The 26,891-nt window shown below is 37.1% G+C and overlaps 1 protein-coding gene across 1 annotated transcript; it reads left to right on the forward strand.

Moving 5' to 3' along the window:
• Positions 1–186: 186 nt before the first annotated feature.
• Positions 187–25,823, forward strand: LOC123700222 (clathrin heavy chain). Its single transcript, XM_045647372.1, has 29 exons — positions 187–299; positions 473–580; positions 1,958–2,183; positions 9,880–10,137; positions 10,464–10,652; positions 10,928–11,182; positions 11,516–11,712; positions 12,369–12,549; positions 13,339–13,532; positions 13,911–14,137; positions 14,240–14,411; positions 14,761–15,039; positions 15,271–15,489; positions 15,743–15,885; positions 16,195–16,329; positions 16,674–16,896; positions 17,467–17,641; positions 17,856–18,010; positions 18,339–18,563; positions 18,972–19,212; positions 19,632–19,789; positions 20,182–20,349; positions 20,724–20,873; positions 21,435–21,677; positions 21,965–22,079; positions 22,490–22,656; positions 22,982–23,068; positions 23,178–23,304; positions 23,581–25,823. The coding sequence occupies exons 2-29, from the start codon at positions 539–541 to the stop codon at positions 23,679–23,681; spliced, it is 5,052 nt and encodes a 1,683-aa protein (XP_045503328.1). The 5' UTR covers positions 187–299; positions 473–538; the 3' UTR covers positions 23,682–25,823.
• The last annotated feature ends 1,068 nt before the right edge of the window (positions 25,824–26,891 follow it).

The raw sequence follows: 26,891 nt of genomic DNA on the forward strand, positions 1-26,891 counted from the left end.
ACTGCAAGCACTCAAAATAATTTACTAAATTTAATTAAAAAAATAACTAAAAAATGAAATTTCATATCCTTTACAAAAAATCAAAATAGTAAACTATAGGTACAAGTATTCGAACGTAGAACTTGATTGGTCAGCAGTTTTGATGCTGTCTTTGTCTTTCTCATAATCGTTCACGGTTCATTTTGTTTCATTCATTTGTGTATGTGGCAGCTGTGGGTGCATTAATCGTAGTTTTTTCCTTACAAATAAAAATTGAAACAATTACCTAATTTTTCTTCATGTAGAAGTAAAATTAAATAGTGAGTAACGTAAATGTAATTGTATAAAAACCAGAAATATATTTTTCTAGTTCCGGTCGTTAATCATTTCGCTTTGAAACATGAATGATCGCCATGTTGATTGTCAAAAGGTGTTATTCGTATCGTATCGTATGAGAGAAAAGTGAAATTGAAATAGTGTTATATTTTCAGAGGCCGCGATATCTGAAGATCGCTCGATAGCTTCCTTGGTATAGTTAAAATAAAGGGAATTAGCAACCATGGCTCAACCACTACCTATACGTTTTCAAGAGCATTTACAGGTGAGTACGCCCATCACTTTTTAACAGATTTGCCGATAGCGGTTGATGAAAAAGGGCTAATTATCATTTAGATATCTCCTTTGTTCTGCTTTTCTATTTCTATTCATTAAGTAGAGGTAGGATGTGATAGTAAAATGACATTGCGCAATTGCTTGACAGTTTCCACCCCCTAGCAAATGCCAGAGGGTGCCGGTATTGATTTGTTCCATATTCCTTCTGGATCATATGTTTTCATTGAATGAAATGAATATGATTTAATTAGTATGACACTACAACTTTACATTTTTGAATCCAAATAACTTTCAATAGATACGGTACAGATATACAATGTAGGTACTTATTGGAATAAAATGTATGAAATTATGTTTTGTTTCTTCTTATACGTAACTTTTAAATTAATTATATATTTTTTTCTAATTGGAAAATAAAATTTGTTCTGTCTGATCCTGCATATAATATTACAAAGAGAAATAAGGGTGAAGAGAAACCTTATGGCTTATACGCTGTAGATTATTGTATATACTTTTCTATATTTACTCAATGTAGGTATATTATTCACAAAAAGAAACAAGGGCACAAACTTACAACAGTGACTAATCCCTTTTAGTTGTTTTATGAATTTGTTACTGATAAATGTAGCTGATAAGTGTATAACAATGTGTATCAAATTAAAATTTTTTTAGAGTTTTTTCACAATATAAAATAATATTTGATTAATGAAATAAAAATAAAGGAGTGTACGTTTTAATGTACACTCCTTTATTTGACCTAATTAACTAAAGAATCAATGACAGATATAGTGAATTGTATATTACCTAATTATCAATGAAAATTCTCTTGTACAAAAATGAAATATAAAATTAGGTGGCAGCTATAATAAGTACTTCATATTTACTCCAAAATGAATTCTTAATAATTAAAACACATCTAATTCTAATAGAAAAGGATACACAATTTTTTAATGATTTACCTATTTTGATGACAAGGTTATTGAAAAGAGATATAGAAAATTAATTGGGTGAACCAATTTTGATGATTGTTTTTTTTTCTATCAATTTTAAGGGGGTTTAGTTGTACTGTTAAATTAATTATCCAAAATCAAATCCAAATGATGAGTTGATTGCTTAAGTTTTATAATAAAAATTCTATTAACAGACTAAAATAAAATAAAAATAGTAACAACAAATACCTACCCAGACTTTTTTTAATTAGCTCTCAAAATGGAGAGACTTGCATTCATCATACAGGAATAGCTTATATTTTGTAATTTACTTAGCATTCTTCTAATAAGACTGTAAAACAAAACTGGATACTTTCAAAAACAATAATATAAAAATTGTATTTGTAATGATATATAACAATGTTACTTGTTTGCAGCTCACAAACATTGGCATTAATCCGGCGTCCATCTCCTTCAACACCCTGACGATGGAGTCGGACAAATTCATCTGTGTCCGTGAGAAAGTTGGTGACACCTCGGAGGTGGTCATCATTGACATTGGGGACCCCACGAACCCCATCAGGCGGCCGATCAGCGCAGACTCTGCTATCATGAACCCGGCCAGCAAGGTTATCGCACTCAAGGGAAAGGCAGGGGTGGAAGGTTAGAAATCAAACAATTTATCTATACCTTTTTTTCCATAAAGTTTGTGATGTGTGGTTGATGGATTGATGATGTATGATTAGGTTGATGAAGAAATAAATTGGTGAAAAAAACATATTTAAATTGAAATCAATTTTTTTATGAAACCAATAAAAGAAGAGCTGTTTGACACACAATGGAGATGTTACAAAACCCTTTCATCATGGAAATATCTTAGTCACCACATTTTTGATATCTTAATGAAATTTTGCCTTCTTATTTGGTTTATTAAATATACAGTATGTATAAAAATAGAGTTTAAATTTTTATGAGTAGAAGAAATAAATATATATGATACAAAAACTAAATTCATTCATGCTCTAAACATCAATTTAAAAAAATCTTCTTTCCTGGTTCAGGCAACTCATTTAACATGACAATAGTACTGTGGCAAGAGTTAATGTCTTTTACATAATTGATAATACTAATAATTACCCACTTAAGTACATTTATAAGGTTTAATGTTTAAACTTAGCTGTATTTATGAATACATCAATAGTATATTTTGTAACAAAAAGCAAATATATTATTTTGCAAGTTAATTTTGTAAATTGAATTTATTTGTATAAACAGTGTATTAACCCAGAAAAATTAAATTCCCAATACTAAAAATGCGGAAAGTTGATTTATATAAACTTAGTCTTGGCTACGAATTCATCGCCGAAAAATTGAAGCTTCGCCAAATCGGTCGACGGATCATTCAAACCATTTGATGCACATATGGATTAAAATTATATGGCCATAAATATCGCTTCATAATTATGTTTTCATTTTACCATTATGCAATTTGCGAGATAGTGAAACAATTGCTTTACGACATGAGACAGTATAATTTCGTATGTTCGATTTCGTTTTTATGAATGACTAGCTATGCCCCGCGGTTTCACCCGCATTGCTCTGCTCCTGTTGGTCTTAGGGTGATGATATATAGCCTATAACCTTCCTCGCTAAATAGGCTATCTAACACAGAAAGAATGTTTCAAATCGGACCTGTAGTTCCTGAGATTAGCGCTTTCAAACAAAAAAACTCTTCAGCTTTATAATATTAAGTATAGATTAGATTTGACGGTAGATTGAGCGAAATCTTTGAACTTCCTTTCTCATAGTCTTTGTGAAGAAATTAAGCTGCCTTTTATGTTAAAATTTTCACAAAAAATAGGTTAAACTGAGAATGATCGTTAAGCTGAGTGTCATTGAAACGCCCACACCTCAATATTCGGGGTAGTGAGATTAAAAAGAGGGCGTAGGCAGATCGCCAAGCCAGAACGCGTATAATAGCATAGTGCGGTATCACATTGATTGCCTACTTGTTTGCGGAATTCAGAAAACTTTAACAATACCCAACTTAGCCATAACTTAACATGCTTTTCGGTTGCGTAATTGTTTTTCGTTTGACCAATGTGGACATTCCCGAATCATATAAATAGTGTATCATATTTGAAACCTATTTTTCATCTCGTATCTTTGATCCTACTACTATAATAATGCATTTGTTTTATTAATTAGCTATAAATGTAGCCTTAGTGAAGACGGGTCGAATCAGTTGCGCTCTTACAATCAAGACGATTTGACGCACACTGTCGTTGCTGCTTCCGGTGGCTGGTCATGGAGGGTAGCGGGATCCGAGGCACGGTGCACCGCTGGCCGACCGCTGGTCAGTAGGGGGCCCAAGTAGCGTGCTAGCCACATGTGAAAGGCTGCCCCGCCAACCAGCGAAAAATCCCAAGTTGCGCCATAGTGCCGGTTGGCGACCGGATGAGAGGGCCCTATGGACAACTTGGGGGGGCTCGGGCGTCCCCGCAGTCTCCAGACTAGTCCCCGTCATTGCGGCTTCTAAGTGTGTGTCTCAGGTCCAATTGTAAAGCGCCTCGATTCACTACCGTCTTCTCACCTTCTTCACTCTCCTCTAAAAACACATGAAAAAGGCAAGATACAGAAGTAACGTTGCACAGCGGCAGCACTCCCTCTCGCTGAAAGTGGACCTCACCAATATCAGAGGTCTCCACTCAAATCTCGCTGCAGTCCACTTCCACCTAGAGACTCATAAACCCTGTATCTTGTTCCTCACGGAGACGCAGATAAGATGTCCGTCTGACTTGGCGTACCTATCCTATCCCGGCTACACCCTGGAGCACAATTTTAAAGCTCGGTCAGGTGTGTGCGCGTACGTCCGAGACGACATCTGTTGTCGGCGTCTCCGGTATCTTGAAGACCCCCATTTTTCCGTACTATGGATGCTGGTGGACACAGGCCCAGAGAAACTTCTCTATGCATGTGTCTACCGAGCGCACAGTGGAGACCAGGAGACGAACAGGCTCACAGAGTACCTAAGTGAGGCGGCGGACGCTGCTCAGCACAAATACCCTTCCGCTCAGCTTGTGTTACTGGGGGATTTTAATGCCCACCACCAGGAGTGGCTATACCCATACCAGTGCACTGACCTCGCTGGGAGAGAGATGCGTAAACTTGCTATAGCATTGAATCTCACCCAGCTGGTTCAAGGAGCGACGCGGGTTCCTGATGTTGAGAGCCATACAGCCAATTGCTTGGACCTTCTGCTGACAACAGATCCAGACCGTTACTCGGTAGCGATTTCCTCGCCGCTTGGCAGCTCCGATCACTGTCTGGTGAAATCTGTATCTGTCTACTCGCCGCCCGATCCCAGTCCTAAGGGCTCTCGGCGCGTGTGGCAATACAAGTCAGCAGATTGGGATGAGATGCGTTCCTTTTCTGCATCATATCCTTGGCGGCCTGTCTGCTTTTCTTCTGAAGACCCTTCGACCTGCGCGGATGCTGTGACTGATGTGTTGCGACAGGGAATGGAGTACTTTATTCCATTCTCCGACGTAGCCATGTCCGGCAAAGCTCAGCCCTGGTTCAGAGCCGACTGCAGACGCGCTGAAGCGCTAAAGCAAGAGGCGTATCTGGCTTGGGTTGACGCTCGACACCGCAAAGCGAGGGATGTATCTGAAAAGAAGAAAGCCTTTAACCGGGCTGCCAAGTCCTGCAAGAAGGCTCTACGGAAAGCTCGATTTGACCACGTTAGCCGTATAGGGAACAAACTGGCTTCTTACCCCTCCGGTAGTAAAGCGTTTTGGTCCCTGGCAAAGTCGGTTGAATCGAATTTCTGCCGCCCCTCACTTCCTCCACTGCTGAAACCTGACGGGACGCTGGCTCACACCGCCGTAGAGAAAGCGAACCTATTTGCTACTCTATTTGCGGAAAATTCTCGTCTGGATCCCGCAAGCGCAAAACCTCCCAGTCTACCTGGATGCGAGGCGAAAATGCCGGAAATTCGCATCCGTCAGACGGAGGTTCTTAAAACGCTGCGGAATCTTGACGTGAATAAAGCCAGTGGCCCTGATGGAATTCCAGCCATAGTTCTTAAAACCTGTGCGCCTGAACTTGCTCCTGTTTTGACACGCCTCTTTCGCCTTTCGCTGACGACTGGAATAGTACCGAAATCATGGAAACTTGCCAACGTGCAGCCTGTGCCCAAAAAAGGCAGTCGTGCCGATCCTTCCAACTACAGGCCAATATCAGTCACGTCCATACTCTGTAAGACTATGGAACGTGTACTGAACAGCCGGCTCCTGGCACACCTAGAAGCGAACGACCTCCTCAGTGACCGACAATACGGGTTCCGCCGAAACCGGTCCACTGGGGATCTTCTAGCGTACGCCACCTACATCTGGAGCGAGGCCATCGAGAATCATGGTGAAGCACTTGCTGTCTCCCTTGATATCTCGAAGGCCTTCGATAGGGTCTGGCATGATAGTCTTATTGGCAAGCTTCCATCCTACGGTCTGCCTGCTGGTCTCTGCGCCTGGATCTCAGATTTTCTGAGAGACCGGTCGCTTCGGGTAGTCGTCGACGGCTGCTCGTCCGACCAAATGGCTATAAATGCCGGAGTCCCTCAGGGATCAGTTCTCTCCGCAACACTCTTCCTGCTACACATCAACGATCTGCTGAAACCCGGTATCTATGGGTACGCAGACGATAGCACTGTTGTGGAGAGATATGTATCCAGCGCGCGAGCCAGTACGGCACAAATTCAGTCTCTACGGGAGGCGATGGTCGATCGCATGAACTTGTCCTTACAGGCGGTCTCCGACTGGGGCGATGCCAATCTGGTCAAGTTCAATGCGTCTAAGACCCAGGCGTGTCTGTTCTCCGCTAAACGGAGTCCATTCCACCTGACTCCGAATTTCCAAGGTGTGTCCGTGCCGATAACTAACCACCTCGAGCTTCTTGGTATCACCTTAACGCCTACTCTGAACTTTGGTTCCTTCATTGAATCTAAAGCCCAAGTAGCCTCAAAAAAGCTTGGAATTCTGGCGAAGGTGAGACAGTATTTCAGCCCGGGACAGTTGCTCAACCTTTATCAAGCACAAGTCCGATCGTGCATGGAATACTGTTCTCACCTCTGGGACGGTTCCGCCAAGTACCAGCTGGAGGCGCTTGAGGCGATAGAGAGGCGTGCCAAGAGGCTCATAAACGACAATGACCTAGTAGGCAAAAAGCTCCAGAGCCTCGGTCACCGCCGCAGAGTGGCCAGCTTATCGGTCTTCTATCGGATACACTTTGGAGAGTGCGCTGCGGAACTGCACGATCTCGTTCCGCCATCCCCGTTCTTCCATCGATCGTCGAGGCGCACAGATTCTAGGCATCGCCATATGGTGGACGTTCCATGTACCCGGACTAAGCGGTTCGGTTCCACATTCTTTATCCGAACCGCGAGGGACTGGAACATGCTTCCTGAGTCTGTGTTCCCCGACGAGTACAATATGGGGGTCTTCAAGCGTAGAGTGAACAGGTACCTTCTAGGGAAGCGCGTTCCATCTTAGACCGCATCTCAGCTTAACATCAGGCGAGATTGTGGTCAAGCGCTTCCCTATTACCAATAAAAAAAAAAAAAAAAAAATGTAGTCTAAATACGAGAATAACCAGACAGTTGACCTTTGACAATTTGAATCATAAACTTACGGTTCACGAAAGGATAAACAATAATATTAGAATATGATAATGATAATTACTATAATAATAAACAATATTTATTGTAAATAAACATTATTATTGAATAAATACAGACTTATGCACTGAACAAACGCTAAATTGCAAAAGTTTGGTTTGATTCTTTTTCATGAACATGTGTAACCACACTATTGTTGAATCACCACTAATAAAGGTAGTGATATACTGACAAATGCTTTTAGATAGCATAGTCGTTTATCCTATAACACGATTTATAGATATCGGAAATGGGAAAGCCTTAAAAGGCTGCTCGGTTACTAGTTGGTTTTTGGTAATGAAAATCATAGCTTATTCTTTTAATATAATTATAATTTATGGAATGTAATATATGGTATTTATCGAAATATAACAAAAATATTAAGACAATACGGCATGATACTGTTTACATAGGATGGGAAGACATGTTTATCGATTGCGTCACGGTTCGCCGTCAGGCTAGAGCACTGACTCGTGGATGAGTCATACGCATATATTAGACTTCACTTTTATATGAAAAGTAATGTAAAATGCGCTGAACAGGGAAGCATGCGAGTAAATGGGAATTTTATGTTCGAAATCTTAGATTACAAAATAAAAGACAGATGGAGCGTTGCCGAACTAAACCGAATAATTTATCGTCATTTTCAATAAAGCTATGTGTGCTGTCATTTCGCCGCTGCACTGTACGTACACGGTGCTTCTGTGTGCGTGTAATGTTGCCAGATATTGAAAATTTCCCAAATTTTTCCCCGACTACGGAAAAAAGAGGGTTATGTTTTTCGAGTTCATGGATGTATGTATAATATTTCTTTGACACGCCCTGCAGTATAAACCGTTGGACCGATTTTGAGTTGTGAGGTTTCATTGCAATGATCTGAATTATTATGTTAGTGGCGGTAGTGACGTAGGCTATATACATAAATGAGAAGTCAAGTTTTAATTTTTATTTAAATTCTTTTATTACATAAAGTACCTGCCTACTAAAGTTATATATGGACAAAATAATTGTATTCAATTTTTTATTAAATAAATTACATAAAAAAGTTTCAATATTAACTATAATAATTATATTATTTTTTATTTTTCATAATATATGAATACGAATAGCGGTAGTTTTTAGTCGAGAATACGGGACATTTTATTTTCATCATATCCATCATGGAGTTCACATAAATTAAATCGCTAGCGAAAACGACTATGACGTTTTTAAGCTTTATAAAAGTAACAAAATAATATATTATGCTTATTTAAATAATCTAATAATTATCATGAACCTTTAGTGCACTGTACAAATAATCACATTCACGATCGAAAAATCCAACAGCATTACCCTGAAGATCTTTTAACCATTTTACCGTTTTACCAATAAAAATGGCAAATTCATTTTCAAAATACTGGCAACATACGTTGAAGTTTTGTATTCCTTCATATCTGTAAAATTATTATTCGTATTAAAGAAATAAATCAGCCAAATAATCTACAGAAAACCTGTGAAACGATGTTTTATCTTTTTTTTTGTTTTCGGGAACAAATTTTACAGCGTTTTATTATCACAAGACGGCATTTTTTTACTAAAATTGCAAACCCTTTTTGACGTATTGCATGACACTTTATGCGCTATAGCACTGGTGCAGCGACGTATTTGTTTTTGATTTCGTATTTTCTTTGACAAGGGCGACGGGCGGTTGTCATGCTCCATCTGTACTTTATTTTGTAATCTAAGTTCGAAATGTTGTCTTGCATTCAGATTACGGTATTGATTAATTTCTGCAAACAACTATAAATATTATATTGATTTGTACTTTCTAAAATGAAAATTTGTCGTAGTCAACTTAATGTACTATAATTTTAATATCCATATAATATGAATAATTATTTATTAGTATAGAAACTTTTGTCAGATTTAAAATTAACTTCAAGCTTTTGAGGTGACTGAATGATTCGTTTTTATTGCTTTTTTTCTGTCTATCCGGGATAATCTTTCTCTCTCTCTCTCGTCGTCCTCACGACGAGTATAGATTTTCAAAAGAAACCTAAATGTTATAACTTATAAAATGTTCGAAGTCGTGGGCGTTTGCTTTCCCCACAGTCGTGGGCGTTTGCTGACGTGGCAGCATCGCTTTTAAAAAAGTTACAAAACAATTCGACATTTATTTAGCTAACATTAGCCAACAGAAATAAGTCCAAAAATAATAATTTTAAGAATATTTATTAATAGTCTCTCGATGTTTTCCATTCATTTGGAAAATATCAAATTGTGATTATGTCATTGTCTTTACCAGATATACTTAATACAGCCTTGACATGCATTTAGCTACAAGTATAAGCAATGGCTATAAAAATATAATAAGATTGCATCTTATATGAATCCTTACTTTACAATATGTAAATGATTATTTAATTTAGTTATGATATTTTATCTTCTCTATGATATTGAAATGAAGGTTGAAAAAGTAAAAACTATTAAGAAATAGGAATACATTTATAGGTAGTTTATCAAAAATATAAAAGTAAAACATATTAAGAAATGTAAATTAGAAATGATTTTATTTGATTCTATATTCTATGTTGTTTTCTCCACTAATACAACATGCTCATTTACACTTTAACTCCTTACTATAACTCAGTTGTATTCATATCACAGCAGCCCAAAAGACCCTCCAAATATTCAACATCGAGATGAAATCAAAGATGAAAGCGCACACCATGACAGAGGATGTAGTGTTCTGGAAGTGGATCTCTCCGAACACGCTCGCGCTAGTGACCAAAATGTCCGTCTACCATTGGTCTATGGAAGGGGACTCGACGCCCGTGAAAATGTTCGATCGGCATTCATCGCTCGCTGAGTGCCAGATCATCAATTACAGGACTGACCCGAAGCAGCAGTGGTTACTGTTAGTTGGTAAGTTTATAAGTTAATTGCATAAGAATGTCAGTAAATTATGAATCAAAGTATTATTAAAAAAAATAAACAATATGTAGAATATATTTTTACAAAATATGCATGGAAAATAACTGTATATCACGGTTAAAGCAGTATGCTATGGTTAATTTCATTTTGATAGTTTGCAGTTAGATCTAAGTGTTAATTTTACGGCAACATTACGAAAAATTAGAACACAAACTTTCTTACATTATCAAATTTATAAATGTTCAGATGATCAATTTTAACATCATCATAATTCTTGATTATTTTTTGATTTAAATAATATTTTTCTTGTTCGCCAGGTATATCCGCGCAACAGAACCGCGTGGTGGGCGCTATGCAGCTGTACTCTGTGGAACGCAAGTGCTCGCAGCCGATCGAGGGGCACGCGGCATCGTTCGCGACGTTCAAGGCGGAGGGCAACGCGGAGCCCTCCACGCTGTTCTGTTTCGCAGTGCGTACGGCGCAAGGGGGAAAATTGCATATCATCGGTGAGTTGTTTTTGTTGGTTAAGTTAAGAACAATTTTGTCAGATAAAATAAATACCATCTTTTTTAACGCTAAAGTGAGAAAAAGAACATTTCGTGGATTCGTTTTTTACAATATGAAGTTTAATCTGTAATTTCAGATTTTATTTGAAGTACTTTTATTTAAAAGCTAAAACAACTGATACACATACATAATATATTCGAATCCAATGCAACTTAATAAAAATTCGTTCACCACTTTTCTTTCATGTTTATCCAAATAATATGTCTATTCACAGAGGTGGGGCAGACGCCAGCCGGTAACCAACCATTCCAAAAGAAAGCGGTTGATGTGTTCTTCCCAGCTGAAGCGCAGAACGATTTCCCGGTAGCGATGCAAGTGTCGCCCAAATACGATGTTATTTACCTTATCACGAAGTACGGCTACATTCACATGTACGACATCGAGACCGGAACATGCATCTATATGAACCGCATCTCATCTGACACCATATTTGTGACTGCGCCTCATGAAGCCACTGGCGGAATTATTGGTAAGATTTTGATGTAATTTTCGTAAAGCCTTGTATCCACTTGAGCATGCTCAAGCGAATAAGCGGCTCATTTGGCCGAGCCGCTCATTCGCCTGAGCATGCTCAAGTGGATACAAGGCTTAAGATTTTGAAGTCTTTATGATGTAATTTAATGAAATGGATACATAATTTATTTAATTTAATTCGATAAAGGCGAAAATCTAACGCATGTAAATTATGAAGCAAGCAGTTAAACAGTTTTATTGCGAATATTTCATTTTAGAATAACCTTTTACGAGATTTGATTTGATAGCATTCAAAATAATGAAAAGAATTCACAATTTTAATTCGTAGGTGTGAACCGCAAGGGCCAAGTGCTCTCGGTAACTGTGGAAGAAGACTCCATAGTGCCATACATCAACAATGGCCTGCAGAACCCAGAGCTGGCACTCCGTATGGCCGTGAGGAACAACCTGGCTGGTGCTGAAGAACTGTTTGTCAGGAAGTTCAACATGCTGTTCACTAATGGACAGTATGGGGAAGCTGCGAAGGTGAGAAGAATTTTATCATGGTTTTGTTTAATAGGCAAACATTCGCGATATATTTTATCGCGGGCTTTTCTAAAGTGCGTTTTGAGAACCAGTTCTATTGAAGCGTACACTCGCAAGTGCGCGCTTCTGGACAAGCGTGTCAAATATTTATCTGCACTTACTATGAAAAACTAAATAACTTCATTAAAACTTCCGTAATAAACTTTACTATTTTACTGTCGAATTATTACTGCCGTGGGTGATGGGAGTTGGAATTACTTTAGTTTTATAGCTGAGGTAAATCTTGATGGTCTAATTAAACTGTAAATAGATACTGGGAAAACTAGTTGAGGATGGTTTATTCTCAACTAGTTTTCCTAATGCTTTTGCCAGATAAAGTTTTAATATATGCACAAGAAATGGTTTACTTATTTTAAGGTGCCATAGTAACTTCTGTAGCGACAGCTCGCTCTGAATTGCGCAAGCGAAATGTTTTCGCTACAGAGCATTTACAACTTTCCATCATAATTATTCGGGGACTTAACGGCCGGCAGGTAGACTGGTCGAGGATCCTCCCTTTATGAATTCCACCTGCCTTCTTCTACAGTTTGTTAAATTATTATTAGTGTCATTTAGTGTTTTTGGTAAATACATATAACAATTTAAAAATAAAACAGGTGGCAGCAATGGCGCCCCGCGGCATCCTGCGCACGCCGCAGACGATCCAGCGCTTCCAGCAGGTGCCGACGCAGCCGGGGCAGACGTCGCCGCTGCTGCAGTACTTCGGCATCCTGCTGGACCAGGCGCAGCTCAACAAGTTCGAGTCGCTCGAGCTGTGCCGCCCCGTGCTGCTGCAAGGTTTGTGTTACTTGATCATCATCATCATCATCATCCCCTTGCCCATGTCCTTGTAAACTCTTCCCGTACGGCCAAAAGGCTGAAAAGGAAAGATATATTTTTGAAAGCAGACAAGACACTGGTCTCGTCATCTACATAATCTCGTGCCAGTCACCTCATCGGCTTATAGTCTTGCGACTGATTTCAGATCTAAATATAGTCTTGCGACTGATTTCAGATCTAAATATTAAAAAAAAAAAAATTATTCATATTCCGTGTATTTTCGCTTTCCATAATATGAAAGCGAAAATACACAGATGTTAAATCCGTTTTTCAAGATATAAAAAAAATGTGCATATTTTTATGACTACAGTAATAGACGTGTAAGTACAACAATAATAAATAAAATACGTGTTTAAAATATTTTTCTAGCTTATTAGTAGATAATATTATTCAAGTGCACTTCATATCTTATCTCCACTTCTGTTCATTAAACTTTTATCACAGAGCTATGAACTTGAACTGTTTTAGATGACAATGTTAAAAAAAAGTATCTAATTGCACAAACAGTGTATTAGTGTTTATATGGATGAGTTTTTATTATTTTGAACTTTTCAAAAACTGAAAATGAGCCTGAATAAATGGACATCCTATTTTTCTTATTCAGATTTTTTATTACACTCATTTTGCATATAAAAGAGACAAAAATAATCTGCTTATTTTGCCAATTCATTCACAAAAATAATATGTCGGCCGTATTGAGAAGCTCCTCCTTTTTTGAACTTGGTTAAAAATTTATTTTATAATCAGGTCGCAAACAACTTCTCGAGAAGTGGTTGAAGGAAGAGAAGCTGGAATGTTCGGAAGAGCTCGGAGACCTGGTGAAGCAGGTGGACCCAACTCTAGCCTTATCGGTGTATCTTCGCGCCAATGTGGCGAGTAAAGTAATTCAGTGCTTCGCTGAGACTGGACAGTTTCAGAAAATTGTGCTTTACGCTAAGAAGGTGAGTTTTGAAAGTTTTATCCAGGGATCCTAAAACAGAGAAGCTTCGCAATTTGAATTGTTTCGAAAATTGTATGAAATGATCTTCATACTTCATACCATTATAAACATTTAACAGCATAACAAAATTTTGCACATAACGGTTTGAATTAATAATAATTATAGAAATTGTGATTGATGAATAATTTAGTTTATTTTTATAAAGCATTTGAATGCCATAAAACCAAAAATATCTAATTTAGTTTCAAAAGAATTTTCAGAAAAATTTGACACAATCACAGTGTGTACATTTGACTTCTTACAATTATTATCCCATTTAAATAATCAATTAACGCCTTGAAAATCTATCGACACTATATTAATCAAAACATTATTTCAGGTTGGCTACACACCCGACTACATCTACCTCCTGCGCTCCGTAATGCGCACGAGCCCGGAACAAGGCGCCGGCTTTGCGGGCATGCTGGTGGCTGAAGAGCCTCCTCTTGCTGATATCAACCAGATTGTGGACGTGTTCATGGAGCAGAACATGGTACAGCAGTGCACTGCGTTCCTGCTGGACGCGCTCAAGAACAACCGCCCTGAGGAGGGACCTTTGCAAACACGGTGAGTGGACAGTTTTCAATTTTTAAATTAATGTTTGGTTTTAAATTTTAATGTAATTAAAATAATTTAATGTGTGTTATTAATTTCAATTGTCTATTGCAGTCTCCTCGAAATGAACCTAATGTCCGCCCCCCAAGTGGCTGACGCAATCCTCGGCAACGGCATGTTCACGCACTACGACCGCGCGCACGTCGCGCAGCTGTGCGAAAAGGCGGGGCTGTTGCAACGGGCCTTGGAACATTATACTGATCTTTATGATATTAAGCGGGCTGTGGTAGGTTGACTTCTGTTATATTAGATTTTGAACTGAAGTGTTTGTTACAAAATTAAAAAGAAAAAATTACAAGATTCGAATATATAGTATTATTCAAACCCGCGTCTTCCGCCATACTTATGAACAATTTGAACAGTTTGGAAAAAAAGCCACCAGAAAATAAAATGACTATCTGTATTTAAAAAGGTTTAGCTAGTTTATACAGTATGCTTCAAAGTTCAAATCTTGAAACTTTTTGCATTCATTTTGGTAAAATTAGAACACAATAAAAAATTACAAATGAAATGGATTCGATTTTATGTACAGCATATATTTTATGTATTTATAATATTTCAATCTATAATTACAGGTTCACACGCACTTGCTGTCCGCTGACTGGCTCGTCAACTACTTCGGAACCCTCTCTGTGGAGGACTCGCTCGAATGCCTCAAGGCGATGCTCCAAGCGAACATTCGCCAGAACTTGCAGATTTGCGTACAGATTGCCACCAAGTACCATGAGCAATTGACAACCAAAGCACTGATTGAACTGTTCGAGAGCTTCAAGACGTATGAGGGTTTGTTCTATTTCCTCGGATCTATTGTAAACTTCAGCCAGGATTCGGAAGTTCACTTCAAGTATATACAGGTAATTATAACTTGTGTTAAATGAAATTAAATCTTATTGTAAATGTAATAATGATAAATTTAATGTATTTTGTGCTCTGAAAGCATTTAACTACTTGTCCTTTATATTTTAGCAGGAAGCATTAGTCATTTTGTAATTTGCTCATTAAAAAAGTAAATTTTCAGCTATTTTATCCACATGAGAAGAGTGTTTATGTAAAATATATGTATTTAAAATATATATCTTTTCCAGGCGGCATGCAAAACCGGTCAGATCAAAGAGGTCGAGCGCATTTGCCGCGAGTCGAACTGCTACAACGCAGAGCGTGTCAAGAACTTCCTCAAGGAAGCGAAGCTGCCCGACCAGTTGCCACTGATCATTGTGTGCGACAGATTCGACTTTGTGCACGATCTAGTGCTCTACCTGTACAGGAACAGCCTGCAGAAGTACATCGAGATTTATGTGCAAAAGGTACAGTTTTATATTGCAGTTATATACATTTTTGGAATTTAGTTACAATGCAATGTGAAAAGATAAACAAAAATACCTCAAAAAGTAACTTCGTTTCGTGACTTTGAAACATGCAATTTTTTTTGTTGTTTTAAAAAATGAAATAGTGTTTTAAATTGTGTTAGTAGTAAAGTTATTTATTGAAGCTTACAAATAAAAAAAAATCCTTTAAATATTTCTTATTGATGTCTATATTTCTTTATGTTGTTTATAGGTGAACCCATCACGTCTGCCAGTGGTTGTCGGTGGTCTCTTGGACGTGGACTGCGCTGAGGACATCATCAAGAACTTGATCCTCGTAGTGCGCGGCCAGTTCTCCACTGATGAACTTGTGGCCGAAGTTGAGAAGAGGAATAGGTATATTTTCATACATTATTTGTAACCAGACTATAAATAAACACCCTTTTGTCTTATCTATTAGGTAATATGTCGGCTATTCTATGTTAAACTGCAAATTTATTTAACGTCACGTGAAAGTCTCATTAAAATTGTTTCTACTGTTCCAAAGTTGATGGACATAACATTATAATAAATCTTTGTATCCACACTTCTGAAATTTAGTCCCTATCTTAGTATCTAGTAGTATAATAAGCATAAACATTTGTGAAACTGAATTCTCATATTGCTTTTAATTTTGTTTCACCAAAACTTAATTTATCTATCCAGATTGAAGCTCCTCCTACCTTGGTTGGAAACACGTGTGCATGAAGGCTGCACTGAGCCGGCCACACATAACGCGCTCGCCAAGATCTACATCGACTCCAATAATAACCCTGAGAGATTCCTCAAGGAGAATCAATGGTGAGTGTTGTTTATTTAATTTAGACAGTAAATTCGTGGATGTGACGCTTGCAATATGTTGCATGGACCAACAGGTTTTTTTTATGCTTATGGTAATACAAAGAATATCACTAGATTCACAGTCACCTATTATAAGGTTGTTAAAAAAATGTTCGATCTGCGTTGTATAAAACATACATTCAAATTAACACCTTATTTCGTGGTAGTTAGGTCTGTAATATATGCGTAGAGAAGTCTGCCTTATTGACGCGTAGGCAGAGTTTGCTATACACAATTTTTGTTCAGATTGTGAGTTTAGATTAATATTTTAAGTAACAACAACTATTACTCATACTATAATGCAGGTACGACTCGCGCGTGGTGGGGCGGTACTGCGAGAAGCGCGACCCGCACCTCGCGTGCGTGGCGTACGAGCGCGGGCAGTGCGACCGCGAGCTGATCGCGGTGTGCAACGACAACTCGCTGTTCAAGACGCAGGCGCGCTACCTCGTGCGCCGCCGCGACCAGGAGCTGTGGCTCGAGGTGCTCGCCGAGGCGAACCCCTTCAAGCGACAGCTCATCGACCAGGTGACTACATAGATATTTATTTATTTATTTCATAATAACAAGTACATAATTAACAGGTGTAAAACCCAAAGCATTACATGTTTAGTTTAAAATAAAATATTAAAATAGAATAAGTTTACAATTTTCATTAATTATCGACTAAAGAATTTAAAAACATTCGATTTATACGTATTTAAGGACGTATTAAATAAATCTGTCTCGGGTAACAGAGCGAGCAAGTCGTTTACCAATTTTACCGAGCGCACCAAGGGGGCGTTACGGCCAGATACAGTTCTTACACCTTGCTGGATGGCAAGGAAATCACGACCCCGACGTAGTCCCAACCCAGAAGGAGCCGCTACACTATAAATATAGTGTGCACTATAACAGCTATAGATATGTAGTTGTTTACGACGTATGTCGCTCATTTGAAAGTTGAAATGGTTAATTGGCGTGAAATAAATGATGAATGAAAATAAGCGTCAAAAAGGAATAATAACAAGCTGCTAGTGCAAAAAAGTTTTTAACACATGCAAGGAAAAAGGAAATAAAATTGCACAGATATTTACAATATCCACTTCAATATTCCAGGTGGTGCAAACAGCTCTATCCGAAACCCAAGACCCGGAAGATATCTCGGTGACAGTGAAGGCGTTCATGACGGCCGACCTGCCGAACGAACTCATTGAACTGCTGGAGAAGATCGTGCTCGACAACTCTGTGTTCTCCGACCACAGGAATCTGCAGAACTTGCTTATCCTTACTGGTGAGTTTTTTTGTTTTTAACCTTTATGACCAACATGTTTCATTTCCTTGGCTATTTCAAATTATGTAGACAACTTATTAAACATTGTAATCAAAGTATAATTCGCATACGATTCCTGGGATAAAACTTATCCTACGTCCTTTCAGACTTCAAAGTTTGTTCCAAATTCTATAAATTTTAATGAAGTTGATTAATAATAACATGTACATTGCAGCTATAAAGGCCGATCGTACCCGCGTCATGGAGTACATCAACCGTTTGGACAACTACGACGCACCAGATATCGCCAACATCGCGATCAACAACGAACTGTACGAAGAGGCTTTTGCTATTTTCAAGAAGTTCGATGTTAACACCTCCGCTATTCAAGTTAGTATAATTATTTTCATGAACCTATGTTAAAATCTATTCTTTATTATGTTAATAAATACCAATTTTTAATAAAAAATGGATCGTGTTCTCAAATCTAAATACAATATAAATTACAATCCATATCTTTATACAAACTTAAGAACATTAAAAAAAAAAATAGGAAAAAATTCGATTACGAGACGGGATTCGAAACTGCGTCTTTCGCCCCATGACAGTTTTTCTCTATTCTTTAACATTTTTTCATACAAACTTGTTCGTAAAAACAACAAACTAAAATTATACGCAAGTTATCATATTCTGAAATGTTATTATTAATAAATTCCAGGTACTAATCGAGCAAGTGAAAGACCTAAAACGCGCGTACGAATTCGCCGAGCGTTGCAACGAGCCGGGCGTTTGGTCACAATTGGCCAAGGCTCAGCTCCAACAGGGCCTGGTGAAGGAAGCCATCGACTCGTACATCAAGGCTGACGATCCCTCCGCGTACATGGATGTGGTCGCTACGGCCAGCGCTCAGCAGTCGTGGGAGGATCTCGTGCGGTACTTGCAGGTATGCTTTGTAGAAACTTTAAAGATGTGTAAAACAATATATGATTCGAAAATAGTGTTGCATAATTTGGGAAATAATACATATTTGATGGAATTTGTAAGTTGGGACGGAATAAATTGCGATAGTACACAATATTATATAGTTTTTAATGATAAATAGGGAAAACATTTAATCATGAAAATTTATCAGTGTAATGAATGGCAGATTGCCGTGTTAAATTATAAAAATCAAATATAAAATTGTAGAAAGGACAAAATGACAACAATGAATATTTTACTTTTTCAACTTGCCAAGTACATAATATCAATAATCTGTTATCTAAAGAGCTTTCTTGTTTGTAAAATTACATGCAACAGAGTATCATTAAATTATATATTTTTATACCTAATCCTTCGTTTTCTCCACCAGATGGCACGCAAGAAGGCGCGCGAATCTTACATCGAATCAGAACTTATATACGCATACGCTCGCACGGGCCGTCTCGCAGACCTCGAGGAGTTCATCTCGGGACCGAACCACGCGGACATACAGAAGATTGGAGACCGGTGCTTTGATGATAAGATGTACAACGCGGCTAAATTGTTGTACAATAATGTCAGCAACTTTGCCCGCCTCGCTATCACGTTGGTGCACTTGAAGGAGTTCCAAGGTAATGTAAATGAATTGTTTTTTTATCACATAAAGAATCAGAAGGTAGAATGTGATGGGCAGCTAAAGCGCTCGTGATCAGTTTCATATAAGAATTGAGAATGAGAAAGATAAGAAAAGAGTATATGTAGTGCATACGTTCTTACATGTTTAATGTTTCATAGCTTTCGTTAAAATATTAGAGGTGATTGATAAATGAATGTTTTGTTAATTTATTTAGATGAACACGTTTAAATGTATTTTCATAAATTTGTTATGGAGACACCAATTTACAGACAGAATAGCACTTTTTCCTCAATTACACACGCCATATTGTATTCAATCACTTAATCAAATCAAATATACTTACATTCCATTTAATAAAAAATTCTTATCACCAAGGATTATAATTATAAAATAATTTATGATTGTATCCCTCAGGCGCGGTGGACAGCGCGCGCAAAGCGAACTCGACGCGCACGTGGAAGGAGGTGTGCTTCGCGTGCGTGGACGCGGGCGAGTTCCGGCTCGCGCAGATGTGCGGCCTGCACATCGTCGTGCACGCTGACGAGCTAGAGGATCTGATCAATTACTACCAGGTGAGCAATTATTACTAGCTATTTTATCCGCAAAAGCCAATGGCAGAAAATGTCGCCTTTTTATGTTCGGGCGGTCATCTACTAAACCTTGTTTTTTAATACAAAATAGTGCCATAAACCAAACTTCGACATGGATATCTCTAAACGTAGTCTTAACTGAGCTACTGATTTTTCCATACCGTTTTTCCGCGAACGGAGAAGCTTTGAATCGATTTACCACCTGCAATGTTCGCGAACAGTGACGACATTAGAGGCTTCATGAAAAGAGCGGCAAAGAAACTGTAACACCAGGAATGTAATGTTTATGATTGGTGGTGACTACTTTCATCTGGTGGACCACCTACCCTTGCTTTCTCTGCCATAACTTTATTCTAAAACAATTCCAATTTCAGGACCGAGGCCACTTCGACGAATTGATCAGTCTTCTGGAAGCAGCGTTGGGTCTGGAGCGTGCTCACATGGGCATGTTCACTGAGCTGGCCATCCTCTACTCGAAATACAAGCCAGCCAAGATGAGGGAGCATCTCGAACTGTTCTGGTCCAGGGTTAACATTCCCAAGGTATGTTTTACCATCTTGTATAACTTGTGTCGTTTTTCAGGGATTGTATAAAGTGCTTCTGTATTATATTTTTTATCAATAGTAGGATTCTTTAGCTGAATGCAAATAAGTCGGAACTATTTGCGTCGAATCAAAGCGTTATTTGTATACACTATTTTACTAAAATTTCAATTTAAACAATACATTTCCACATTGGTATTTTGTTTAAAAATGTCTTACTTATAAATAAAATCTTTATTACTTTAAGATATATAGCCACAGGTTTAAAATTTTACATGGTTACTTATTACAGGTTGAAATTGTCTCATTTATAAATCATTTGATTGCTATAAAACTAAACAGCAAATACATTTACACACATATTTTGTGTATAGGTGCTCCGCGCAGCAGAACACGCGCACTTATGGTCGGAGCTAGTGTTCCTGTACGACAAGTACGAGGAGTACGACAACGCGGCGCTCACCATGATGCAGCACCCCACGGAGGCATGGCGAGAAGGCCACTTCAAGGATATTATCACTAAAGTATGTATCTTTAAATAAAATATTATATTATGATTTATGGTGTCTTTGAAAACCAATTGTTTTATGACAGAATTAATTGTCTTCACTACATAGTATAAAACAAAGTCGCTTTCTCTCTCCCTATGTCCCTTTGTACGCTTACTAAATCTTTAAAACTACGCAACGGATTTTGATGCGGTTTTTTTAATAGATAGAGTGATTCAAGAGGAAGGTTTTAGTATAAATTTATTAGGTTTTAGACAAAGCGGGCGAAGCCGCGGGTGGTAAGCTAGTAAATTATAATCTGAAACAAGTTGGTGTCTTCTCATATCTGCTATAATTGAAGGAGGTAATTATGTAATAGAATTTGTTAAAAATCACAAATAGAAAATGTTTCAGACAAATTCGAAATTTCACACTGTCCTTGCAGATTTAAATATATTAATTTTAAATATTTTTTTAATGTTTTTAAATACGTTTTTCAACAATTTAGAATTAAAAATCTTGTTAAAATTATAGAATTTTTTTATTTCGCTCCTATATGGCATACACATATTAATCACCCATTTCAAATATTTACAGGTAGCCAACATGGAACTCTACTACAAAGCTATCCAATTCTACCTGGACTACAAACCCCTCCTCCTCAACGATCTGCTCCTGGTTCTTGCTCCAAGAATGGACCACACTCGAGCGGTGAACTTCTTCACGAAGGCTGGACACTTGCAACTTGTCAAGGCGTACCTGAGATCGGTGCAGAGTTTGAACAACAAGGCGGTGAATGAAGCACTCAACTCGCTGCTTATTGACGAAGAGGATTATCAGGTATGTTTGATAATTTGATGAATGGTATTTCATGTTTGTTTTTAAAAAGGTTGTTAACACCTGAAGAACTATTAACTACCATTTATCAATAATTTAATATACTATAGAACTAAATTTGTATGCAAAATCCGAAAAGTATTTGAAAATATTCGAAATAATATCCGAAAATATCATCTCGAACATTCAAAATGTTCAAGATATATAATTTGCCAATGTTAGTAAAAATATAAAGCAAATATTTTTCTTAGTATTTTGTTGTTTCTTAATGGTTTTATTATAATTTATAGGGATTACGCACATCGATAGACGCGTTCGACAACTTCGACACAATCGCGTTGGCGCAACAATTGGAGAAACACGAGCTCACCGAATTCAGACGAATTGCAGCCTACTTATACAAAGGTAAATTTAGTTGTTTATATAAATTTTAATAAAAATTCATAACTAATTCACATAAATTACTTCTTGACTTTTTCATTCTTACAAATGTTGTTAACGTTTTATAATACTTTTTTAATTTATCATATCAATTACTGAAATGAAACTGAATGGGTAAATAAATTAAATATTGTGTGTCTGTATGCTTAAATCTTTAAAACTACGCAACGGATTTTGATGCGATTTTTTTATACACAGAGTAATTCTTGAAGAAGGTTATAATTTATTAGGTTTTAAACAAGGTAGATGGTAGAGGTAGGCCATGGGCAGAAGGCTATTAATAATTAAAAACAACCAACATTTCGTACAATTTATTTATTAAAACAAAAACAAATAATACAATAATATATAAACAATCAATACATCATTTGCAGGCAACAACAGATGGAAGCAGAGCGTGGAACTGTGCAAGAAGGACGCCCTGTACGCGGACGCGATGGAGTACGCGTCTGAGTCGCGCCAACCAGAGGTGGCTGAGGAGTTGCTCGACTGGTTCCTCGAGAGGAAGAACTATGAGTGCTTCTCTGCTTGTTTGTACCAGGTGGGTTGATTATTTATGTTGATAAATGCATTGAATGGGTGTGAAACTATTTACAAATTTAACCTACAATAGTAGTGTAAAAGTACGTGAAATATTACGAATTGAGTGTTGCAATATACCAGACTACATGGTGGTTGGTTGGATACTAAAGTAGTATTTTTATGAGTTGATAATTGATATTACAAAATTTACTGTATTATATATAAATATATGCATATCTTATAACTCAATAAATAAACTTGATTATGTCAATTGTTCAATGGTTGAATGGAGGTTCAATTTTTTTATAGGAACAATATATTTAGAAACTCGTTTATTTTTTCAGTGCTACGACCTTTTGAAACCCGACGTCGTCATCGAGCTGGCATGGAGGCACAACATCATGGACTTTGCCATGCCCTTCCTTATTCAGGTAACTTAAAAAATTCAAAAAAATTCAAATTCAAAATGTAATACATGATCGTTTTAATTCATTTAATATATTATTATAAAAATGATGTAATGTAATAAAAATTTTGCAGACTGTACGCGAATTAACGACGAAAGTGGAGAAACTAGAGGAAGCCGACGCTAAGCGCAGCACGGAGAGCGCTGAACACGAAGCCAAGCCAGCCATGATTATGGAACCACAACTAATGCTTACTGCTGGTAATTTTCTTATGTTTTTATTTTTGAAGAAATTTGGGGAGAAATAATGTCAGTCTAAATGTTAGAATACTTAGCTATATTTTCGAGAATTTTCCAAAATTGTTTTTAAAAAAAACAACAATTATAGTCTATTAGTATTTATCAGTCAGCAAATAATTCGATATCTGTACAAGATATCCTAGTTTTTATAAGGGATCTCTCATGAAAATAGAACAAAATAGAGGGAAAAAAAAGACTACTTATTCATTTCAAATAATCATGTCCTCTTATCCACAGGTCCATCAATGGCGTACCCAGGTGTAGCGGCGCAGGCTTCCCCGTACGCGTACGCGGCGCAAGCTCCCTCACCGGCGCCCTACCACGGGTACGGCATGTAGGGCTCGCCCGCCCCCGCCTGGGGGAACTACGCGCGCTTCTAATGGAGCCCCGCGCTCAACGGGCCGCCTGCAACCTGCCACCATATACTAGTGCTTGAAGAGATACAGTGCATATAAGTTTGAAGTAAATACAGTGCGACAACTAGTGTGTTTCAATAGTGTATTGAAAATCTACTTGTCAGTTTGCAGAAATGTGTTCAATTCAGTGATGTGATGAAAGTGCTAATGTTTCATTCAGTGATTAAAATTATAACTTCATTGTTTTCAAATTATGGAATACGAGAAATAGGTTCAGGTTGCTATGTGTAGGTTGCAGGGTATATATTGCCTGTTAAGACAAATGTTGCTTGCATCATTTTCATGGACTGGTCTGGGACCGCATGTCCCTCGCTTGCATAATGTTAAATGCATATATGCAAGTGGTTTTGTTGACTGTAGAGCAGATAAGAGAAGTTTCGTAAATATTCTAATGACTATAACATAGCCAATTTCTAGTTCAACTATGTTTTCAATCGGAGTTGTCAGATTGTCCAGATTTTCATTTAAAAATAGTTATCAGCTATTTATTTGACATTTTCATTAAATTTATTTATTGCATACACATAGGTTTAATTTAAGTAATTAACAATCTTAAGACAAGATAAAACCAATATATTGAAATCTGGCAACTCTGAATATACCAATATTGCAATAAATGTTTTGTCGGAATGGATAGGTATACTATGCCTAGGGCTTTGTCTATAATATACTATATCGTGTTGCGGTTAACATTAGACAAATTACATTATAACTGTCTATAAAATATGTTGTCCATACATTTTCGATTGTATAATTGTATCTTGGGTACATTGTTTCATTTGCTGATGGCCTAAATAAGTGCAACTTAACAATTATCGTCGAAAATGCATTGATGTTAGATTTTTGGACTGATTCTATTAAACATCGGTCTGTACAAAGTTCTTATGTATTTCTGTAGATGTTAACATAAGAACATAATAAATTATTAGCGTTGAAGAGATTCTTGATTCACTACATTGGTACACTCAGTATTTTGATTATATTTCATTTCAATGTTGGAATCTCGACATCGCAAACCTATGTATGTGCACTATAGCTTTTGAGCAATTAAAAATTATGCTGCATCAATTTAATATATTTTTTCATGTCATTATAAACTTAAAACAACATTCTCGCAATTAATGTTTTTCAGTAGAAGTAATATTCTAACTAAGGTGCATATATATAAAGATAAAAGCTATATTACAGCTGTAATATTTCTAATATTGTTGTCCGTAAAATATAATTACATATTAATAATAAAAATGATTATGATAACCTTTAATCTCGTAGAACTAGTAAATATTAGAGGAACAAAGAACTATATTTGAAACTAATGTTTTAGATCGACAGGCCTCAAATAGCAGTTTAGTGCAATAATTGGATCAAGTGTTAAGCTTCAGTGTTTAAATTAACATTTATTGTTCATCAATACTTATGTACAAAAGATTTAAAATTTGTTTCAAAAGTTGAATTTATTGTTATATGTATATAATGCTTACAAATTAGTCGATGCGCATATTTATGAAATTAATACGAAATTTATCACATGGGATTAATTATGAAAGTATGATGGTAAAATATTTAGGTATGAATAGGTTTAGAGTAGGCGGAGTTAGCGGTATGTCGTTATAATTTGAATTAATTATTGATTACGTTTGCGTTTGTGTGCGAGTATTGTTTTGGCACGCGGTCATGCGTTGCGCGTTGTATCACACCTGTAATGCCTTCACTAGTTAATGTAAGACATATTCATCCAGTGATATGACTGGAATCAAATATTGTTTATGAGTGCATTTTTTATTGCTTAAATTAAACAAAAAATACACAATTCATATAACTCACAATTATAAAATTATAATGTGATTTATTAGTTGATGCTAATTTCATAATTCAAATCATTCCTATCATTTTTGTTTAAATGAGCAATCTGTAATAATACTTATTATTATTGTTTGTAATAGTGAATCATATTAACTTAATGCAAAAGAAATTTGTAGTTTTAACATTAGTATTGTATTTATTCGTGTATAATACTGTTTCCCTGAATTTTATTATAGTAAGAATATATTATATGAAAAATAACCGCTATTTTATTTATTTTTTTCCCTTGAACACCTACACTAGTTATAACATAATCCCTACTAATATTATAAATGCGAAAGTAACTCTGTCTGTCTGTCTGTTACTCAATCACGCCTAAACTACTGAACCAATTTTCATGAAATTTGGTATGGAGATATTTTGATAGCCGAGAAAGGACATAGGCTACTTTTTATCCCGGTAAAATAACGCAATCCCGAAAATCCCACGGGAACTATCAACTATGCGGGTTTTTCTTTGACTGCGCGGGCGAAGCCGCGGGTGGAAACCTAGTTTGTGTTATAATTAGGCCACTAATTGTTCACACCTGCTCTTATTTCAAATGGTGGCTTTACCGTGAAAACGTGTTATAAATACCAATAATAAAATTGGAGTGTCTGATTTTAATGAGAGCCTACTACAGCAAAGGAATACATGGAAAATGTTAATATTCATGGTGGGTTTTTGCGTAAGAACCACCAGGCAGTTCTATGTTTAAACTAATACAAAAACTAACCAAATTACTACTCTAGAAACTGGAAACTTTAAAGCCCGGCATTCACTACACGCGCCGCGAGCCGAGCCCCGAGCCGTACCAATCCGTGGACAAATCCGTCATCGCCCACACACTACACGTCTATCACTATCCGTCTCCAGACGGCGAGCGCCGCGCCGAGCCGCGAGCCGCGCACAACTACACATACACACGCAGATTTGTCCGCGGACTTGTCGCCAGCTACAAATCCAGCGGATGGGTGCGCCTGTGAATGGTACCCTTAAGTATTAGATCATTTAGTAATGATCTAAGCCCCAAGTCTATGAAGCAGTGATATTAAAAGTAAAGAAATGCAGATTGATTATTAGCGCTCCATGAATTTCACGGAGCGTACACATCTACAGGATGTAGGACCAAATAAATAATACACATATACATTATAACAACAAGTTTATTGTAATTTAAAGTAATGTACTTAAGCTATAGCCACAGTATTACAATATTATTTCCTAGGTATAGCTCTCGATAAATCGCAGTCTGTGATCGCAGTAGACTACACTGGATGCGTAGTCTTT

The sequence above is a fragment of the Colias croceus genome, chromosome 19, assembly GCF_905220415.1.
Source record: "Colias croceus chromosome 19, ilColCroc2.1".
NCBI classification, from domain to species: domain Eukaryota; kingdom Metazoa; phylum Arthropoda; class Insecta; order Lepidoptera; family Pieridae; genus Colias; species Colias croceus.